The sequence below is a fragment of the Gossypium hirsutum genome, chromosome A05 (assembly GCF_007990345.1).
Source record: "Gossypium hirsutum isolate 1008001.06 chromosome A05, Gossypium_hirsutum_v2.1, whole genome shotgun sequence".
Lineage (NCBI taxonomy): Eukaryota > Viridiplantae > Streptophyta > Magnoliopsida > Malvales > Malvaceae > Gossypium > Gossypium hirsutum.
In genome coordinates this window covers 37457163-37477472 of record NC_053428.1, presented here as the reverse complement: position 1 = coordinate 37477472, position 20310 = coordinate 37457163, and the positions used below count along the sequence as shown (strand labels likewise).

At 31.1% G+C, this 20310-nt stretch overlaps 3 protein-coding genes and 1 non-coding gene across 10 annotated transcripts; all 4 read right to left on the bottom strand.

The window, feature by feature from the left end:
* Positions 1–1733: 1733 nt before the first annotated feature.
* Positions 1734–4252, bottom strand: LOC107957418 (uncharacterized). Its single transcript, XM_016892936.2, has one exon. It carries the CDS (start codon positions 4125–4127, stop codon positions 1962–1964), a length of 2166 nt encoding a protein of 721 aa, XP_016748425.2. The 5' UTR covers positions 4128–4252; the 3' UTR covers positions 1734–1961.
* A 2718-nt stretch (positions 4253–6970) lies between these two features.
* On the bottom strand, positions 6971–7044 carry TRNAI-AAU (transfer RNA isoleucine (anticodon AAU)). Its single transcript has one exon. It is a non-coding gene; the product is annotated as a tRNA-Ile (tRNA).
* A 1260-nt stretch (positions 7045–8304) lies between these two features.
* LOC107957419 (monocopper oxidase-like protein SKU5) lies at positions 8305–12664 on the bottom strand. 7 transcript variants are annotated; one of them, XM_041112344.1, is made up of 10 exons: positions 12138–12663; positions 11884–11993; positions 11429–11699; positions 11200–11329; positions 10752–11112; positions 10306–10677; positions 9490–9568; positions 9158–9335; positions 8722–8770; positions 8305–8551 (listed from the first exon to the last, which is right to left on the bottom strand). In XM_041112344.1, the coding sequence occupies exons 1-10, from the start codon at positions 12282–12284 to the stop codon at positions 8500–8502; spliced, it is 1749 nt and encodes a 582-aa protein (XP_040968278.1). In that variant the 5' UTR covers positions 12285–12663; the 3' UTR covers positions 8305–8499. The 7 variants fall into 7 exon arrangements, 6 of the variants coding, with proteins under 6 accessions (XP_040968278.1, XP_040968277.1, XP_040968280.1 ...); XM_041112343.1 differs by having other exon boundaries at positions 8722–8812; positions 12138–12661; XM_041112346.1 differs by lacking the exon at positions 9158–9335 and having other exon boundaries at positions 9490–9651; positions 12138–12664.
* A 2063-nt stretch (positions 12665–14727) lies between these two features.
* On the bottom strand, positions 14728–18848 carry LOC107960605 (monocopper oxidase-like protein SKU5). The gene is made up of 8 exons (XM_016896924.2): positions 18480–18848; positions 18262–18371; positions 17114–17384; positions 16843–16972; positions 15873–16224; positions 15401–15769; positions 15072–15328; positions 14728–14918 (listed from the first exon to the last, which is right to left on the bottom strand). Exons 1-8 carry the CDS (start codon positions 18771–18773, stop codon positions 14863–14865), a joined length of 1839 nt encoding a protein of 612 aa, XP_016752413.2. The 5' UTR covers positions 18774–18848; the 3' UTR covers positions 14728–14862.
* Positions 18849–20310: the final 1462 nt, after the last annotated feature.

Below are 20310 nucleotides of genomic sequence, written 5' to 3'. Positions count from 1 at the left end.
TTTTATTTTACCTTATGTATTGTTTTAATTTATTTAACATATTATTTATTTAAAATTTGCTTTATATATTACTTTATTTCAAATTGTTTATATTTTATTTATGTTGAATATTTTTCACACGTAATTCTTTTTTAACCATTCTTTGGCATTATGTGTTTTAAATCTTAGTTATTTCATTTGTTATTTATTTTAAACTTTTATCCTATTTACCTTAAATTATTTTTTGTATATTATATTATTTCGTTTGTCTTTGATTGTTAATTGATATAAAAAATAATATACATTGTGAATATTGTCATTACATGTAATTATTCATTAACATCTTGATATTGTGACATTTATTAACCTTGCACCTAATTCGCGCATTACTATTCCATGCTCTATAGTGCCTTTTATTTTTTATTTAAATTATATCATGTGTTAAGCTCTAACGTATCCATCCAATTTAGACCGTTTAGTTTTACTCCGAATAAAATAACGCACATCGTTTAAATATTGTACTCGCTATTGTTCAAAAAAATAAAAATTTCAAATAAAGGCAATGTTTCACGTTTTGGAACATCGAGGAATTGTGCCCTAATTTACGGGGTTTCGATTTTCTCATTGATCCTAAATGGCCAAACATCCTTTCAAGTTTTAAAACACATGAAATTACAATTAAAATTAAAGATAAACTTGCGCTCGGAAGTTCAAGGTATCACGTCCTAACTTACGGGATGTGATACTCCGATATCTCAAGACAAGAAAATCTTTAGCAATGGTTTTGATCTAATTCAAGCATTTTTAAAATCGACATTAATAAAAAAGGATCGTATTTTAAATTCATTCTCGATTTTCAACTTTCGACACTAAGACACTAACTAATCAATTTGGTACCAATTTTTGGGCGTGACGAGGATGCTAATCCTTCCTCTCACGTAACCGACTCCCGAACCCATTCTCTCGAGTTTCGTAGACCAAAAACACTGTTTTAGTAAACTAACATGTTTTATTAAAACAAAGGTGATCTGATCACACTTAATAAAGATCGGTGGCTACTCCTGTTTTAATCTTCGCTTTTAAACAAAGTCAATCCCCGTTTTCAAAAAAATGGTTTCAAAAATGGTTTCAATAAAAGGTTTCATAGATTTTGACAAAGAACAAGATCTTAATGGAGTTGTCCTATTAACGGTTGAGACATGTTAAAAGTTACAGCCTTTAGAAAGTATGAGACGTTGAGGAAGATGGCTTCTTCTTCTTCTTTTTTTGAAATAAAATTTTATTTGTGGAGGAGACCAAGGGAACTAAAAGCAGAGTGAAGAATGTAGAAAAGATACCACCTTTTAGTGATAAACTAGAGAAGAAAGACTCGAAGGATAGTGCCAATTAAAAAAACTAAGTTCTTATTTTTTTATTTTTTTATTTTTTTATTTTTTTTATAGTTTTAACTTCTTTTTTTAATTAAGATCAAATTAAACAGTCTACAAATGTTAATGCTAAATTTTTAGAACCAGTTTCAAATTGACATGATATGCAAATGCCGTGAGATCAATTTGTTATTATATCAATTTTAAAATATTCACCTAAAGTTAACAAAAATAGATAATAATAATAATAATAAAGTTGAATAATTGAGTGATATTTTCAAACTTTTCATGTTGAGTGATAAAAAAAATACCTTACTAAAGATCTAAATAATTAATAAGTATTTTCTAACCGGGGAATAATCTAGTGTATATATAACTTAGCAAAAATCATGAAACTGCACTAGTATTAGCAACACTCATCAAACTAAAAACTATCACATAATTTTCAGTTTGCACAACACAATAAATGCCACTAATGGCAGAGTTCTATGCTCTACCATAATTCTTACAGTTGATCAACATTGCGATCTCCAAACAATCTTGCAAAATCTAAAGAAAAAAATGGAGATATACAACTCCAATGGACAATATAGCTGCATATATCACACTCGAGAGCTAACTCTTCACAAATCTCACCACATATAGCACACTCCAGGTAATGATACTTCTTTCTAACAAATGTGAGGGGGTGTGAGTGACCCTTGTACCTGTACGACTTTCCAGCCTTGATGAATGGATATTTCCCGAGAACACATCCCGATGAATGGAAGTATCACAAATGGAGCAACAATAAAACCATTTATTCGGATCTCTTCGTTCTTCATAGATATCACAATAGTGCTGCTCTGGGTAATCGCTTTCATCACGAAAAGTAAGTTTCAGGAAGTGTTTATCACACTTGTGCCGCACCTCGTTCGGAAGTGTAATGCATTCGAAATGCACAGCATACTTGCAACTCTTACATCTGTATCCACCATAAACCCATAAATCACAAGCATTGCATTTCCCTTTGTATTTGGAATCCCAGAAAAGAGGATGTTCATGGCTCAGGTAATCAAAAGTATCAGGAATCATAGCACATTTAAGACAAAATGAGATAGCACATTCATCGCAGTTGTAGACGAAACAAAAGAATTGTCGAAGACAAATATCACATTCAAAATTACAATCAGTTTCAAGGTTTAGCAAGTGTATGTCAAACCAATGATGCTTCTTCATAGGTATATCGGCACAAGACTTATGGAGAAAGAAGATGCATTGCAAACAAGAGTAAAATGAACCCAAGATCGAGAGAGAACATCCATCACAATGTTTATCAACATCGTCCTGGGTCATGACTCCAAGAACTAAGCAATGTTCATGACTGACATGTTCTATCTTCGTAGCATCTCCGAGTTCGTTCACCTCAATGACACAAGTGATTGCGGATTCTATAGGTTCCTCAACCAACTCGTCTGGATTTTCAGAATCAACAATGTAGTACAAATCGGTATTCTCAGTAGCACAATTCACATGAACAAAGTAATTGCAATCATCCTTCAAACAACAATAACACCCATACTCCATTTTCACATCATGATGACAAATCATACACTCTTGCTTTTCAATCTTTGCTTCTTGCTTCAAATACTTGCGGAAAACAAAGTGATTGTGCCGTGAGATTTTAATGATGCGCGGCAAAGAGGTGCACTTCTTATGAACTTGGAGGTGACATATAGAACATATATAGCAAAGATTGTTCCCCTCTGAACCACATGCATCACAAATGAACGATCCTTGCCTCCAAAACAAGTTGAATGGGTGTTCATGGCGAGTTCTATTTTCAATTATAGGGTGAGGCCAAACACATTGGATATGAATGTCCAAATTGCAAGGAGGACAACAATAAAAGTGTCCAGAATGTTTAGCTTGACAAAGCTTACAAAATACTGAACTATTATGAGACTCAAGTTTCAAAGGGTGTAAACGATGACATGGATGATTAATTTCAGTGGGTAATTGAGCACATTTCTTATGAATATAAAATCTGCAATCAATGCAAACATATATAGAATCTAGCAAAGGTTCCTCACATGTGGAGCAAACAAATTTTTTGAGTTCATCTTTATGGTCTTCAATGAAGAGCAATGGATGAAGGTGGAGGTTATATTTGAATTCAAGGAACTTTTGAGCATGGGACAATAAAGCACATTTGAAATCAAGGGTAAAATCACAAGAAGGGCATCGGTAGATGAAATTCTTACCCGATTCCTGGCATAAAACACAAGAAGAACCACCCGAACCTGCTTGAAGAACAAGAAAAGGGTGTTCCCAATGAAGAGGGTGATGGGAAAATTCTAGAGGCGCCCTTGCACATCTTCCATGGAGATGAAACTGATCGCATTCCTCACAACTAAAGGTGGAACGATCAGAAGACTGCAGGGGATACGACTCATCACGTTTCTTGGAACTAAAGGAGGGAGGATCAAAAGACGGCAGAGGGGGAGGAGGTGGAGGAAAAATATAATCCAACGCATCACCACCCGGGGAAGGAGCAAATGATGGCGGAGGCGGAGGCGGAGGCGGAGGCGGAGACGGAGACAGAGGCAGAGGTGGAGGCGTAGGCCGAGGCAGAGGCCGAGGCGGAGGCGGTGGGGGCGGAGGCTTAGAGGTTTGGGTAGAGTACAATGGATCCCCACAAGCAGAGCAACAAGTTTCTTTGCTTAAACTGCTCAGGTGGTTGAGGAAGAGGGGATGACCACAGAAGTATAGTTGTTGCAGATGGTCTTCCATAATCTCCATCTCAATGTATCAGAAATGGGATTGACATTTGAGTGAACGTGGTAAGATCGCTGGAGTGGAGTACTTTACGCTAACTACTCATAGTTCATGGTGGCTCTAGGGTTTTTTGCCCCTTAATTTAACCACTCATAGTTGCTCTAATTAATCGCTCTAGTTAAAATTTTATTATTCTCTTAATGGAGTGAATGTTATTTTTTAAATTTTTTGATTAAAGTTAAGAAGCTATATATAATTAATTTAAAATATTTTCATTTTTATTTTATTTTATTAGGTTTAAATTTAGATGTTGGCGGTATAAGTTTAAATATCAACAATTACAACTTTTTTTAAATAAAAATAAAATAAATATATACTTATAATAATAGAATTTATTTAAAATATGCAATATTATTTTAATAATTTCTTTAAACGTCTCATATCTCATATACTTGTGGTTGAATTTTAATTAAATTGGTATTGTTATATAGTGTAGGAAAACGTGAGTCCGAGTGCACTAAAACACATTATCTTCCTATTTAAGAGTTGGATAGGGATTACGAGTAATTTTAAGCATTATATCATAAAACAAAGACCATGAAATCATGATCCTATACTCATATGAAAAAGAAGTAGCATGCGGTCTAACTTAAATAAACTTTAATTGTGCATTTGTTGATTAGAATTGGATCTCTTTCGTTTTCAAAGCTATTGATAAATTAAACTCCTAAGCGATCATTAAAAGATTGTTTGCCAATAAGGAAGTAATTAATAATAATTGTCTTGATTATTGAGAAAATAAGAAGATATTAGGTTACTAGGCCATCGTCGGTAATTATAACCAATTTATTAAAGAATATTGAAATTCATATTTAGATCAATAATCATACCCTTAAATCAAATGAATAATTTACATTGACTAGAATATTATTTCATTGATTTTTCTTAAAATTTTAATTCTTTTCTTCTTTTATTTTCTAAATTCTTAATTTTACTTTTTAAAGTTTTCTTTAAACAAAATCTCTCGTTCTCTTTTATTTTATTTGTTTTAGTTGAAGGAATAATTTTTAGCAAATTCAATAACCGTACAGATAGTGCCTAATCGACATATTTGTGTGCTTTATTTAGATGAATTTTTTGACCCAATGCTATTAATTTCTAGTACTCATAATTCGATTTTTGTATACGTACGGTACAAGTCTAAAATGTCGAGATGAAGTTAAAAAAAATAGGTCGCATGAGAGCGTACAAGACTTTTTAAATTTTAGGTTTATTTTTTTGTTTAAATTTTATTTTAGGAATTTAATTAAGATTAGATTTATCTATAAATATTCTGAGGTTATTTGATTAGGATTAAAGCAACCCTTTTACTTTTTTTTCCCTCTCCATGGTTGGATATAGAAGAGGAAGAAAAACACGCACAGCAGACTTGAATTCGGTTTTGTTTTGAGTGCAAATGAATTTTACTTTGTATTCCTTTTAAATCCTTGCTCGAGGTGGGGCTTCTACTCCACCAATTTTTATTTCTTTACTTTTTAATCCATAATTGTTGTCTTATTTTACCATAATTATTTTCATATTTTACCAGCAAAATTCGATTGAGTATGTAATAGGATGACATCAAGGGAGTTAGCAATTTAATTTACACAACATACACAGTTGGGGTTGTTGACTTGAATCGGATTCTTCTTATTCATAATGTTATTAAAGAATTAAACTATGAGTCCCAGTCTTAGGGCCGTTCATTTGGCAAGAGTTACTTGTTGAGTTGTTCTCGCAATTGATTTATCACTACAAAAGAATTGAAGGTTTGAGGCTATTCTTCGATCTCTATAACCAATTTATCTTGAGTGAAGTGGGATCTATAATCCATGATCACTTCAGAATTGAAAACAAAGTTATTCCTAAGGTTAGAATTCTCAACATATTGGTTAATTTATTTTTTTTGAAAATTTCTTATTCTATTTTATTTTTATGTTTATTTCAATTTTATTATGCTTTGGTTGTGAAAAACTTAAAATTAGTTAGATCAATCTCTATTAATTATTAATTATTATTTTTAATCAAATTATAGAGTAAATATTTGAATATTAAAATACACTTCAAATCTCTACTCTTTGTATATATGAAATTTAGCCTTTGTACTTTTTATTTTAGACATTTAGTCTCTCTATTTTTTAAATTTAAAAATTCAAATCTAATTGTTAACACAACACCATTAATTTCTTTTGTTAAAGTTATTAGCGTGACATTTTGAGATTAAACAAATACTCACTTAGCCACGTAACAAATATATATATTGCAATTGACTTGAATTTAACAAATAATTTTAAAAGTGTTAACAACTCTTAAAAGTTACATCAACTTTTTTATCAAACTAAAGTATTTCGGCTAATCAATTACATTGTAAAAAATTGATGTACCAAATTATGTTAAAAAGTTGAAGTATAAAGATTGAATCTTAAATTCAACTGTAGCAGAGGGATCAAAATTGAAATTTGATTGTAGCATAGAGATTAAAATTGAAATTTGACCTTGGCAAAAATAAAGAGAGTTGATACAGTGTCAACCATCCTTTTATATATAGTTTTATAATATAGATATGGATTTACCATTGGTCTAAAATCTAAAAAATAAATAAGCTTGGTTTGCTTAGTTGGACAGGTGTCAAAAATATGAAGGGTTTGAATATTTTTTTATGTAGTATATAGATTTGAATTTCCATGCGATTTACCGTGACCGTGGTTGAACGTGGCCATAAAAGGGAGGAAAACGAATTAACGACACCGTTTTGTTAAAAGACGCAAAGGGCTGTGAATGAAAAAACGACACCGTTGACAAGAAAACAAAACAAAACAAATCAGGATTGGCCCATGCAGGTCTCGAACCTGCGACCTTCGCGTTATTAGCACGACGCTCTAACCAACTGAGCTAATAGGCCACTATATGTTATGTAAGAAATTGTATTTACATAAAGTAAAAAAGAAAAGCTCATCTCACGAATAGATATATAGCTCGAGTTACAGACAAGTTTAATAGTAGGGTGTTTTTATTGGAAAAGTTCGTAAAAATAATTTAACAATAAAGTCGGCATTAATTAGTAATTAAATTTCAAGTATATATCAAGTTTATTGGCATTAGACAATTGATGCAAAAGTAGGGTGAATTTAGAGTCCCTAAAATGAAAAATTATTATTTAGGTTTTTAAATTTTTAAAAAATTTTAAATTAGTAAAAATAAAATTATACTTTGACTCTTCTAAAATTAAAAAATTTAATTTAATACTTTAAAAATTATGAAAATATAGACTTATAAAAGATTAAAATTTCATTCAGCCTTTATTAAAAGATTATTCTAGCTTGGCCTCTAAAAATAGGTCGAAAAATAGATAAAATTACAAAGGAGAAATGGACAATTTATATAAGTTATCAAAATAAAACAAAAAAAGACCTATGTATGTTAATAAGAATGGGGTACGGCCGTTACCTATATGTTTAATTATTTCTAAGTCCTTTCCTGTGATTGTAGGACCTATGTTAATCGTGGATATGGATATCTAACCATAACCTATATGTTTCGTTATTTCGAAGTTTTTTTCGTGTGATTGAAGGATTATTTGAGAGTTATATTTAAACATGTAAAGGTCGAATTACTTGATTAATAGCCTAGTATTATAAGTAGGGGCGAAGTTAGAAATTTTTTTAGGAGGCCGAAATTAAATTATATATTTTTACGATAGTAAAAATGTAATTTCATCATTTTAATAACTTATATCTTTATAATTTTTAGAAGAGTAAATCAATTTTTTTTTCATTTTTTGGGATCAAAATAAATTTTATCATTATTAATTTAAAATTTTATATATTAAATGGAAAATTTTTCATTTTAGGGGCGACCGGGACCCTACCAGCCCCTTTAGCTTCGCCCCTGCTATAAGCCTAATCTACCTAAATTAAGATTCTGATAAGTTATTAGTAATTCGAGTCACTTTCACCCTGACCTTAATAATAAATTTATATATTTTTAATTTAATTATATTTTTATTGTTTTTTAATAATCAATATTAGCTATTTAATTCAATTTAATTTAATTTCTATTTGGGTAAAAGTTTTTAAAAGATTTTATCCTACTCATGAATATCTTTAATTATACTTCTGTATTAATATTTGAATATGCATTTAATATAAATATTTCAAGAAAATAAATAATAAGAGAAATATAGATAAAAACCGAAGTATTTACATCATACAATTCATAGGCTACTCTAAATTATTAGATCTCCAGTATAACTTCAATCAATAATAAAAACCCTAATAAAGTCTCCTGCAATTTTTGATTTCTCTTTCATGGCTGAATTGAATCCACGGTTCTAAATCCGAAAAAATTTAGCCACTTATTACCTTATGATGCATACAAGTGTGACGATGTAGATCACAATAGTGTGAAACCTATGAACATTCAAAGAATGATTTTAAGCATTTGTTGATATATTTATCTGACATATATTCAAATAAGGGTAAGAGATTATAATCCATAGAGATTAAATACATATCCTAAGCTAACACTGAACACTGAATTCAAGAAACATAGATTATTATTAATTAAAATTTACACTCACCATGTTATTTGTTTAGATGGTGAACCAATGTTTGTTGGAGCCAAAGGAGCTAGAGTCGGAGGTGGAGGTGGAGATGAAGGGTTAAAAATTCCTATCAAAGATAATAATAAATAAATAAATAAAACACTTTAGATTCAAATGTGAGTATCGAACATTTATATGTCTAGTAGGACCAACACAAGTTTCTTTAGTGTTCTTTTAAAGCTCTTTTTTATGTTTAGAGATCTTTCGACAATAACTCCTTACACATAAGGATATTTATCCAATATGTCACAATTGGTCCAATCTATTGGGCCGTAGCATGAGTACATAATCTAGAATTGTCCTCAAACATTGAGGGATTATATACCAATAGCCTAACAGGCCAAGTCGTGATACGATATGAGCGTCAAACACAAATAATTTAAAAATAAACTAGACAATAAATGCTACTAACCACAAAGGAGCATGTTCTCAGGGGGCTTCTTTTCCTTATCAGGGTTAGGATCAGGATCATAAACTCTCAAATAGAGTTCTTGACCTAAATACCAATTTTTCAAGTGTTGTGATCTCAAATTCCACATTCCAGGATTGTCTAAATATGCATAAACCGCAATCCATCTTCTAGGATACACCTAACCATGTTCTTGGAAATATTAATTACATTTGATCATGATAGGATATATTAATTAGATTTGTAATAGCAATAAACATGAAGCTAAAGATAAAGTATGTTGTCATAATTTAACACCTTAATATAAACGTAACAAGTTGTGAGAAACAAGTCACCTGAATTGTGGATCTAGCAACCGGATCATAGGTATTGTAAGAATATCTAGAGTTCGGTGTCCATTGTTCATCTCCAAACCTAAAAAAGGTTTAAAATGATAATGATTAGTTTCCCTCATGGCAATGGCGGAGCGTAGTGGAGACCCCGGAGTTATGTTCCCCCTAAAATAGTAAAATTTTAATTTAGGCCTTTTATAATTTATAAAATTATAAATTAGTAATGATAAAATTGCACTTTGGCTCCTCCAAAAATAATAAAAATTTGATTTAACCCTTTAAAAATTATAAAAATATAAACTATTAAAACGATGAAATTACATTTTTACTATCATAAAAATATATAATTTAATTTCGTCCCCTAAAAAAAAAGTTCAAACTCCGTCAATGCCTCATAATATTTAGATAACAAAGGAGTTCACCATCTCAAGATAAAAGAAAGACGTTACAAGTATTAAAATTTGTACTCGACCTATTAATACTTGAACTAATTGAAGGTGGAATACTAGTATTGGTTTGGTTTCAATCTGATTTCAATTTCGGTATTACTTAAATGCATTCAGTTCATATTAATTTTGGTTCCGTACTTAAAAAACAAAATTATTCAAACCAGATCAATTTTTATTTTTATTAAATTAATAAATAACTTTTTATAATATTAGTGAAAATACTTTAAAAAACATATACAGTAAATATTATATTTTAAAAAAATATTCGAAACTAATGAATGAATTTAGTTGGGGTCGATTTGATTATCTTTAACACTTTTTTCAAAAATCATAATTTTCTCTTGTAGTTCTAACTGTAGTCTTCACTTACCCAACTACGAAAAAAGAGTAACCATCTAATTGCCAAGTATGAATGAAATCTAAGTCATTCTTCAACACCAGCTCAATCCACCCATGATGGATCCCGGATGCTACGAAAACTCCATTCACTGCTTCAACATTTGAAGAATTTGTGGAGAATTTGTCCAGTACATAAACACCATTCCCGCCACTGGCGAAGGCATCAGCCAACTTTAATGGAGTTTCCGGTGTAACATAAGATACATTATTGACGGTGTAACGAAATTCGCCGTCGATCTCTACAACCGAGCTTTGAAGAATAAAGGATTGCGATAATGTCACATTTGAAACGTTGAAGCTTCCTTGTGGGTTAGGCCTAGCAGCTCCCGCCGTCAAATTCCACCTCCACAAAATAACACAATAATATGTTTAGTTGCCCAAAATCGAACAGGTTCAGTTTTCAGTTTCTCGATTTACCTGATGGATTTAGCTTGGTTAACGGAGAATTGGATATTGAAGGGGTCGGGGCCCGGTGGAAGAGCACCTCTAGGAGGAATTACAGAGTTCCCATAGCGCAACACTGCAACACCGATAAGATTGCTGGTCCCAGTGGCATTGATCTGTTTAGGAGCCGCCACAATGTAATAATCTTGTTCTTCTTGATCTGCTGTGACGAGCACAGAGTAAGATTGTCCGACGTGTACGTCCAGAGAATCTAATGCCATCTGATTGACATACGATCCTTCTGTTTCAACCAATACCATCCGATGATTCTGAATCCTGAAGTTGACACTCCAAGCGGTTCCAACATTCGATATCCTGAACCAGTATGTCTTACCTGGACATCCCATATAGAAGAAATGATTAAACAAAGAGGAAACTATAGTATGAATATTAAATATACGTGTGATAAATGAATTCGTACCTTTTGTTACAGTAAAGGATTCAAAGACTCTTGAATCATTATCGAAATAAGAGCCCTTTCCATTCATCAAGATTTTATCAGGAGAGCTATCATTGGCCGTTGAATTGTTTGAGATCAAGGACCTAATTTCCTGTATGATGCAGTGAAATCATGTGCTATTCGATACAAATTTATAATTTTTATATAAATTTGAAAATTCATAATCAGGGTGTAAGAAAATACTAATTACCTTGTAACTTTTTAGATACCAATCTCCGATGAGAAGATCAAATTCGGCCTCGGGTTTCGGGAAGGGTATTGTGGTCACCGGACGATTGTTAACTCGAATCGGACCGAACCCACCACCGGCTTTCAAGAAGTTGATGGAGGGGAAATAGATGAATGTCCCAATTTGGTCCTTCACCTGAAACTCATAAGTCCAGTTCTTACCAGGTTGGATTGGACAGTTTGTTCCTGAAACTCCATCCTGCCATGAGTTTAGCCTTTGTTCTATCCCATTCCTGCACCACCATCAACATCGAAAACCCTAAGTTTTCCGGTACAAAAGAGTCCGCAGCATGGAAGGGATAGCCGCTGTTGGAATCCGAACCCCAAATCTAACACGTTGAATGCTTGTGTCGGACACATAGCAGTGTTTGCATGATCGAATTTGAATAACATAGAGAAAAACTGGGGTTTTCTTACCATGTAAATAGTAGTGGTTCATCTATATTGTTGAACACATTGACATGAATTACATCATTGGTTGTGGCATTGATAAGAGGACCTGGAAACATTCCATTGATGGTAATAACCTATAAAGAACACATCTCAGATAATTAATGCAAATCAAATAAACCGCCCCCCCCCCAAAAAAAAAAGAGTAAAATGACTGTTAAAAAAACATGTTTTAAATGATGCTTTTTAACAGAAGACAAACATCATTAAAACCAGCTTACAGGTTGTTCTTCAGAAAATGGATGAACTGTTGTATTAATGGCCACATTCCACTCTAAGAAAATATCAGCACCATTAACAATGGTGATTAAGAGTTTGAAGATAAAAACTGATATGAATATTAGCCGAGGGAAGTAATTGCCTGCCATGACAACCGCCGGAAACGGTGGTTGTGGACGGCCACCGTTATGACGTTGAACAATGAACAAGAAATGCTTATGTTTTAATATTGAATAACTTGGGTTAGGACAAAATACAAAAACTTGGTGGAACTTCCGGGGCAAATAGAAAGGACCAAATTATCAAAATAAATATTGAGAAGAACGATAATTTGGATGTTATAAAGAACATCAGTCCACTGACATGAAATAAGAAAAAATAATTAAATAATTGTATTAAATATTTTTTGCATTTATTCTAAAACGTTGATTTCTCAGACCAATGAACCATTTAACTTGCTGGCCGAAAAAAAAACACAGCTGGCTGTAGTTTGCTGACAATTGGACTCAAACCGATAACTTTAATGTCATTTTTCATTTATCAAGTAGAATATTGTTGAGTGTTTTTATCGTTTTTTTCCTTAAAATGGCAGTGCTTATATATTTATATGATATGAGTATTATTTATTAATACGATATATTAAATAAGTTTCATGTATATAGACATATATCCTACTCTAGACCTGACAAATATTTATACAATCATAATATCGTAGAAAAACAAACTCGATCTACAAACTTAATAGAATTTGACCCAAATTTATTTGAGTTTTTAGGCCGATAATGATAATTATAATAATAAATATGCTCTCAATAAGAAAATAAAAAAATTTTAATATTTATATTATTAATATTTTATCCATATAAGCCCTGTGTAATGATCTAATTCTTAAAAATTAAATTCAAAATTAAAATAAAATCAAACTATAAGAGAAATATGATATTTCATGTCCTCGCCAAACATTGCTATTGAATCCAACCACAACGACAATTTTGTGATTGCAATTTTAAATTTTATACGTAACAATAAAATAATATATTTTAAATATTATAATATTAACAAAAATTATTAAAAAATAAAAATAAATTAATTTTCTAATTTTTTTATTTGTTCACATTTTTCTTTTTATTATTATCAATAATCATAAATTAAGTAACTGTTTTCTCACTTTATTAATTATTTATATTTTTTTCTTAGTTTCTCGTGCATTTTTTGTAAATATTTTCATTTTCTATTTTTATTAATAATTATTTTTTAGAAAATATAAGCACTCTATTAATAGAAAAATAAAATAGAAGGATATTCCAAGTAGATATGTCAAGATGGGGATCACGCAATGTCTGTGTTAGTCCTAAACATCATATCATTATTCATAATATTATTTTGGGTAAATTATTAAAATAGTCATTTTTGTTTACCTCAAGTTATATTTTAATCACTTATATTTGAAATGTTATGTTTTAGTCACTTATGTTATCGCCTTGTAACATTTTAGTCACTGAGCCGTTAATTGTCGTTAACAGTGTAATGATAAGATGACGTGACACATTAAATTATTATTTCAAATAAAAATTTTAAGTTAATTTATACAATCGGTCCTCATATTTTTTTGTTTTAAGCAATTTAAATTTTTTTCTTTTATGTTCTTTTAACTTTACTTTTTTTTTCATTCTCTTCTGCTTCTCCCTCTGTTTTCTTCCCTTCTCCATTTCTTTTAACATAGTTTTTCTATGTTTTCCATTTGTTAAAACTAGTCCCTATAATTTTATTTTTTGAACAATTTAATTTTTTTGTCAAGCTTGTGATTAGTTTTAACAAATGAAAAACATAGAAAAATTACGTTAAAAGAAATGGAGAAGGGAGGAAAACAGAGGAAGAAGCAGAAGAAAATGAAAATAAAGAAAAAAAGAAGAAGTTAAAAGAACATAAAAGAAAAAACATTAAATTGTTCAAAATAAAAAAAATATAGGGACCAATTGTAGAATTTAACCTAAAATTCAGAGGCGTAGCTAGGGGGTTGGCAGTGGCCCCGACCCCCCTAAATGAAAAATTATTATTTAGGCCCCTTTAAAAATTTTTAAAATTTTAAATTGGTAAAAGTGAAATTGCATTTTGCCCCCCTAAAAAAATTAAAAATTCGATTTAATCCTTTAAAAATTATAAAGATATAGATTAAAAAAATTTAAAATTTCATTCGGTCCCCTCTAAAAATTGTTCTGGCTTCACCCCTGCTAAAATTCTATTTGAAATGATGATTTAACGAACCACGTCAGTTTACCATTACACCATTAACGGTAATTAACGGCTCAACAACTAAAATGTAACATTTTAAACATAAGTGACTAAAATGTAACATGAGACAAACAAAAGTGACTATTTTGGTAGTTTATCCTATTATTTTTATATTAATATTTGTAGTTTTATAACTAAATTCAAATAAAATTTTCAAATAATTTATATTGGATTAAGTGATGATGTCTCAATCAGAGTTAATATGAATTGAAATGATTAACTCAAGATATAATTCCTAATCAACAGGATTAATTAGATACTTCATATAGATGAAATTAAAATGGATCCTAACCCAAACACTAAGCAAAAATCAACATATATAAATCTAGATTATTAAACAGAATAATAAACAGTTGTTGGTTATAGAAATAAACATGGTTGCTGTCTGAAAAGGCAAATTGTTATCATTCTTTCAGGTTTCCCCTCACAATCCCGTCAATGGTTCAGGTGCCGATGCCGCGCCGGAGCAAGAGACTGATATTCAAAAAGTCCTGAAATTTCGAAATAATTTAAACTTAGCAACAAAACAGAGGTAAGATGAGTTTAGACGTTTTGATCCATTGTCAACTCTATAAGTTGTAATCACATTTGAAAAATGATAGGATTTATGTAACTATATGCAACAAAGAGATAGTGAAACTCACCGCAAAACAGGAGATTTTCGGGCGGAGGGCGCTCCTTGGCAGGGTTAGGATCCGGATCGTAGACTCTGATATAAAGCTGAAGACCCAAGTACCAGTTCTTTAGAGTTTGAGACCTCAAATTCCACATCCCGGGGTTGTCCAAGAACGCATAAACTGCGGTCCATCCATGTGGATAAACTTGAGTCGTCGATCGAGCCACGGGATCAATGGTATTATACGTGTTTCGTGCATCCGGTGTCCAATGTCCGTTTCCAAACCTGTAACACAGAGCTTTAGAAATTCATTATCGAAATCCGCAAACAAAAGAACGTTACCGAAGTGTAACGTACCCAACAACAAAGAAGCTGTAACCATCTAAATGCCAAGAATCCATGTCATCCATGTTGTTTTGAAACACAAGTTCAATCCACCCTCTATAATTACCGGAAACAACGGATGTTCCATACAAAGTATCAAAGTTGACCGATTGAACTGGAAATTCTTCGAGTTCGTAAACACCCGTACCATTAGTTAAGTGATCGGCCAGCTTCAGCGGCGTGTCCGGAGTGAAATAAGACACATTGTTGACAACAAGGCGTGGTTGGCCATTGACTTCAGCTCTTGAGCTTTGGAGGATGAAAGTTTGAGACAGTGCTATGTTTGATACACTGAAGCTTCCTTGTGGGTTTGGCCTTGCTGCCCCTGTGGTTAAATTCCACCTGTTAAAATATAATTGTTTTGGATTAATATATAGATTGGTCTTTACAAGATGTACATTGAATAAATTTTATTTCCAAAGCTATATCATCCGGATTCACTTACCTGATGGATTTAGCTTGATTCATCGAGAAACCCAAATCAAAAGCATCAGGTCCACTAGGATGAGCTCCGCCAGCTAGTGTGGTGGAATTGGAATAGTGAAGAATACCGACGCCGGCGATGCCGGTGGCATAGAGTAATTTAGGGCTTGCAATGATGTAAAAGTCCGCATCGTTTTGATCGGCTGTGACGAGAACAGAGTAAGATTGGCCAACATGAACATCAAGGGAATTCAGGGTAATTTGATTGGTGTAAGATCCTTCTGTTTCGACCAACAACATTGCATGGCTTTGAATCCTGAAATTCAAGCTCAATGTGCCTCCAATATTTGATATCCTGAATCTATAAGTCTTCCCTGTAAAAAATATATATATATATGGAGTTTATAAACCTTGGATGCCACAATTTGTAATGGTTCACATAGAAGGTGAATGATTAAAATGTGAATACCGAGAGAGAATAGGACAGAGTTGAGAGTTTAGTTAGAGGAATGAGAGTCTTCACTTTTTTTTCTTTCTTTTTTTTTGTGTTCAAAAACCTTTGTAGGTTTCTCACTGATAATTACCATATGTCGCCCACATATTAGTTCCATATTCCCTACAAATTAAGTTAATCGTTTTACTAATGACTTTTCATCATAGGTTATCTTAGATAGGGGTTTATCTTGTCTAGAGAATAAATGTCCTTACATTTAAATGATAGACATTCTATCTACGTTAAGTATGTGATCCCGATAATTTAAACTCGTGATATATTAAAGCTCGCAAAACGATTCTCTTTTAATTAAAGATATAGACCCATAAAATCATAAGCACACAAAATGACCTACTCATATAATATTAAATTTTTATTTCAATCTTATATTATTAAAATAGTCAAGTTGCAGCAGATGCAATTTATAAGTAACTCAAGTTTTATGGAATCAGTAAATAAAGCCAATTTCTTGGTTGGAAATTGTTTTTCATCAGCCTACCTTTCTCAACCGTGAAGGTTTCATACCAAAGTGAATCTGAATCTATAAAAGGGCCCATCCCATTCATTAGGATAGTATCAGGGGTGACATCATATGCACTCTCCTCTGTTTCCAACATTTTCCTGAAATGCTGTTACAATAACATACTCAAAACATAATTTCAATTAAAAATTAAAAAGAAAATGATCACTAGAGTTGATATTCATGTTGATTACTCCCAACATTTAACTATAATCCTTTTATTATATTAAAAATGAAAAACATAATTCACCTTGTAGTCACCAGAATACCAATCACCAATAAGAAGATCGAATTCAGCTTCGGGTTGGGGGAAAGGGACAGGGACGTTGTCCCTGTTGTTAACTCGGATCGGTCCATATCCACCCGAAGCTTTCAGGAAATTTATGGAAGGAAAGTAGAAGAAAGTGCCGATTTGATCCTTCATTTGGAACACGTAAGTCCAGTTTTTGATTGGTTTGATTGGACAATTTGTGCCTGAAACTCCATCTTGCCATGAATTTCGTCTTTGTTGTATGCCATTCCTGCCCCATCATCACCACTTTATTCAAGCCTTTTTTTTTTTACCCCATTTAAGTCGAAAGAAAAAAATAATACGAAGTTCATTTCAATTATTTGATGAAGTCACTTTTATCATTCTATTGGTTTAAAACTCAAATCATATCATACATAAAAATTCTCAAATTACAGCTTAATTTAATTGGTGGTTGTAATTAAGGATCCGTTTGTTTGCATGTAAATTGTTTTTCGTAAAATAAATTGTTTAATGAAAAATGAATTACCAAAAGAAATCATTCCTCAAAAAAATAGTAAAATCAAGATTTTTTTAAGAAAAATATCTTAACTTCAATAAGACATTTTCCAAACTGATAAGGTTATGTTCACTGTCTTTATTGTTGAAGAAACAAAAAGAAGAAGCTTTCAGAGTAACAAAAGGGAAGCTCTCTTCACTGTTAACAATCCCTTATATTCTAAAGTTATATTTTTTTGACAATTTAATCCTTGAAATCCAAATTTTACTATTCTACAATTTAATTCCTCAAACACAAATTTTCTTATTCTACAATTAAATCCTAAACCTCGTTTTGTTCAGTTTTGCAAAACAGTCCATTTTCCCGAAAATATAATAAAATCTCAAATTTATGGTTATTTTATTGAAATAGCTTTTATGAAATATTTTCTGTAAATTTGTCAAACAACATAAAATATATTTTTTAAAAGTCATTTTTAGTGAAACAAGCAAAGCATAGATAGCATTTAATAGATTTGGAATTTAAAGTCATTTGTATTCAAAGTTACAACATTATTAAAAAAAAAATTGAATCCAAGTTTAACTTAACCTGTTTATACAATCATCTCTAAGAAATGATACGTCATAAAAAGGAAAAAGAAATCACATACCATGTAAAGAGTAGAGGTTCGTCCATGTAGTTAAATACATTGACATGAACAACATCATCGGTTGTGGCATTAATCAAAGGCCCCGGAAACATCCCATTGATTACAACAACCTGTATTTATCATAAAATTGAATATATTTGTATGGGATGTATAATCGTATTTGTTAATCACTTAAGTCTGGGTAACATAGGTTGAAGAGAGAGATGATATAAGCATGCCTGTTGGTCCTCCAACAAAGGGATCAAACCATCGTTGAGGGAAACATTCCAATCTAAATAGATATCAATGCCATTAACCCTAGTGACAAAGACTGTAAGCAATGCTGACCAAAGAGGTATCCAGTTTAGATTACTAGAAAACGCCATTGAAGCAGCTCCGAAGTGGAAATGGGGTTTTGTCTTCTTTCTTGTTTTGGCTCTTCGGCTTCCACGATGTGTTAGGTCATCAGCAAAATCAAAGGTGAAGTCTCCAAAGAAAATTTGTTGTACAAGTAAAAGGAAAAAAGAAATCATCAGCTCTAAGAGATGGGTTGGCAAAGGAAAGGTTTAAGCCGGGAATCACGGGTGAGAATCATTACATAATAATTATAGTTTCTTTATTCAATCTATATGTAAGCTATTTATAGTGTTGAGTGCAAATTTGATGGCTCTTAAACAACACCACCTGGGACTCAACATCTAATTTCGATTCATAGATTGAATCATTCCCGCAAAGGCAGTTGTATTTACTGCGCTTTGGCAACTTAGACCGACCTTTGTTTGAGGTTGGAAATGGATACCCGAAGTGAAGATAATCCCTTCACAATGTGTGAGGATGCAAATCATATCCCATTTCTCACTAACAAAAAGCTATGGATTATGCCAAAGTAGGAAATACTATCCATAATATTACATTCAGGAATGATATTATATAATATTTGGATTCTCAATATTTTTATCATCCCATAATTTTATATTACTAAACAGTATTAAAAGATATTGTAATATAAATATATCTCATTTTGGCTACCTTTTTAAGTTATTTAAAATTTAAGATAAAACTACTCTTCGTATTTATTATATTAATCAATATAATCTTTTTATCCTAAATAAAATTTAGAGTTAAGCATACTTAAACTTTCAAAATACATTAAAAAGACCTTCAAACTTTTTCAAAAAAATAATTATGTCCCTTTTTTTTGTGTACTCAATTGGGCACTTGAATTGCAAAAATTCATGACGTGGCATGTGATAAAATGATAAAAAATAAAAATCAATAAAAGTTATAGAAATTATTAAATTTTAATTAAAAATTAAAAATATTTAAAAAATAGAAGAAGAAAAACATATATATAAATAGTAAAAATGGTAAATTTTTTTAAAAATCATAAAAAATTATAAAATATAGAGAAATATAGAAATATATTTTTTTTAATAAAGTCATAAGAAAATTATAAAAAATGTAAAAATATATATGTATAAAATTCGTAAATAAATTATAAAAATTATTGTACCAAAAGAAGCATTTTATAATTTTTCTATAATTTTTATTGATTTTTATTTTTATCATTTTCCGCCACATATCACGCTGTGTTATAATATGTGATGGCTTTAAGTAAAAAAGTGGGGGTCATTAACTTTAACGGTTTAAAGTTAATGGTTAAAGGGTCTTTTTGACATATTTTATAATTTTTTTATGATTTTTATAAAATTCTATCATTTCTCTATATATTTTATTGAAATTTAATAATTTTTATAACTTTTATTAATTTTTATTTTTTAATGTCATGCTGTGGTTGTGGCACGGGATGGCTTTAATTGAAAAAAATTAGAGATAGTTAACTTTAACAGTCAATTATTAAAGTTAACGGTCAAAGGATCTTTTGATGTATTTTGACAATTCAAGTACCCAATTGAGTGAAAAAAATACGGGCTTAATTGTTTTTTTCAAAAAATTTGAGGATTTTTTTGATACACTTTGAAAGTTCAAGTATCTAATTAAGGGTCCGTTTGGTAACTTGAAAAGCTTTTCTAACTTTTCTAATGTTTGGTTGGTTGAAAATGATTTTCT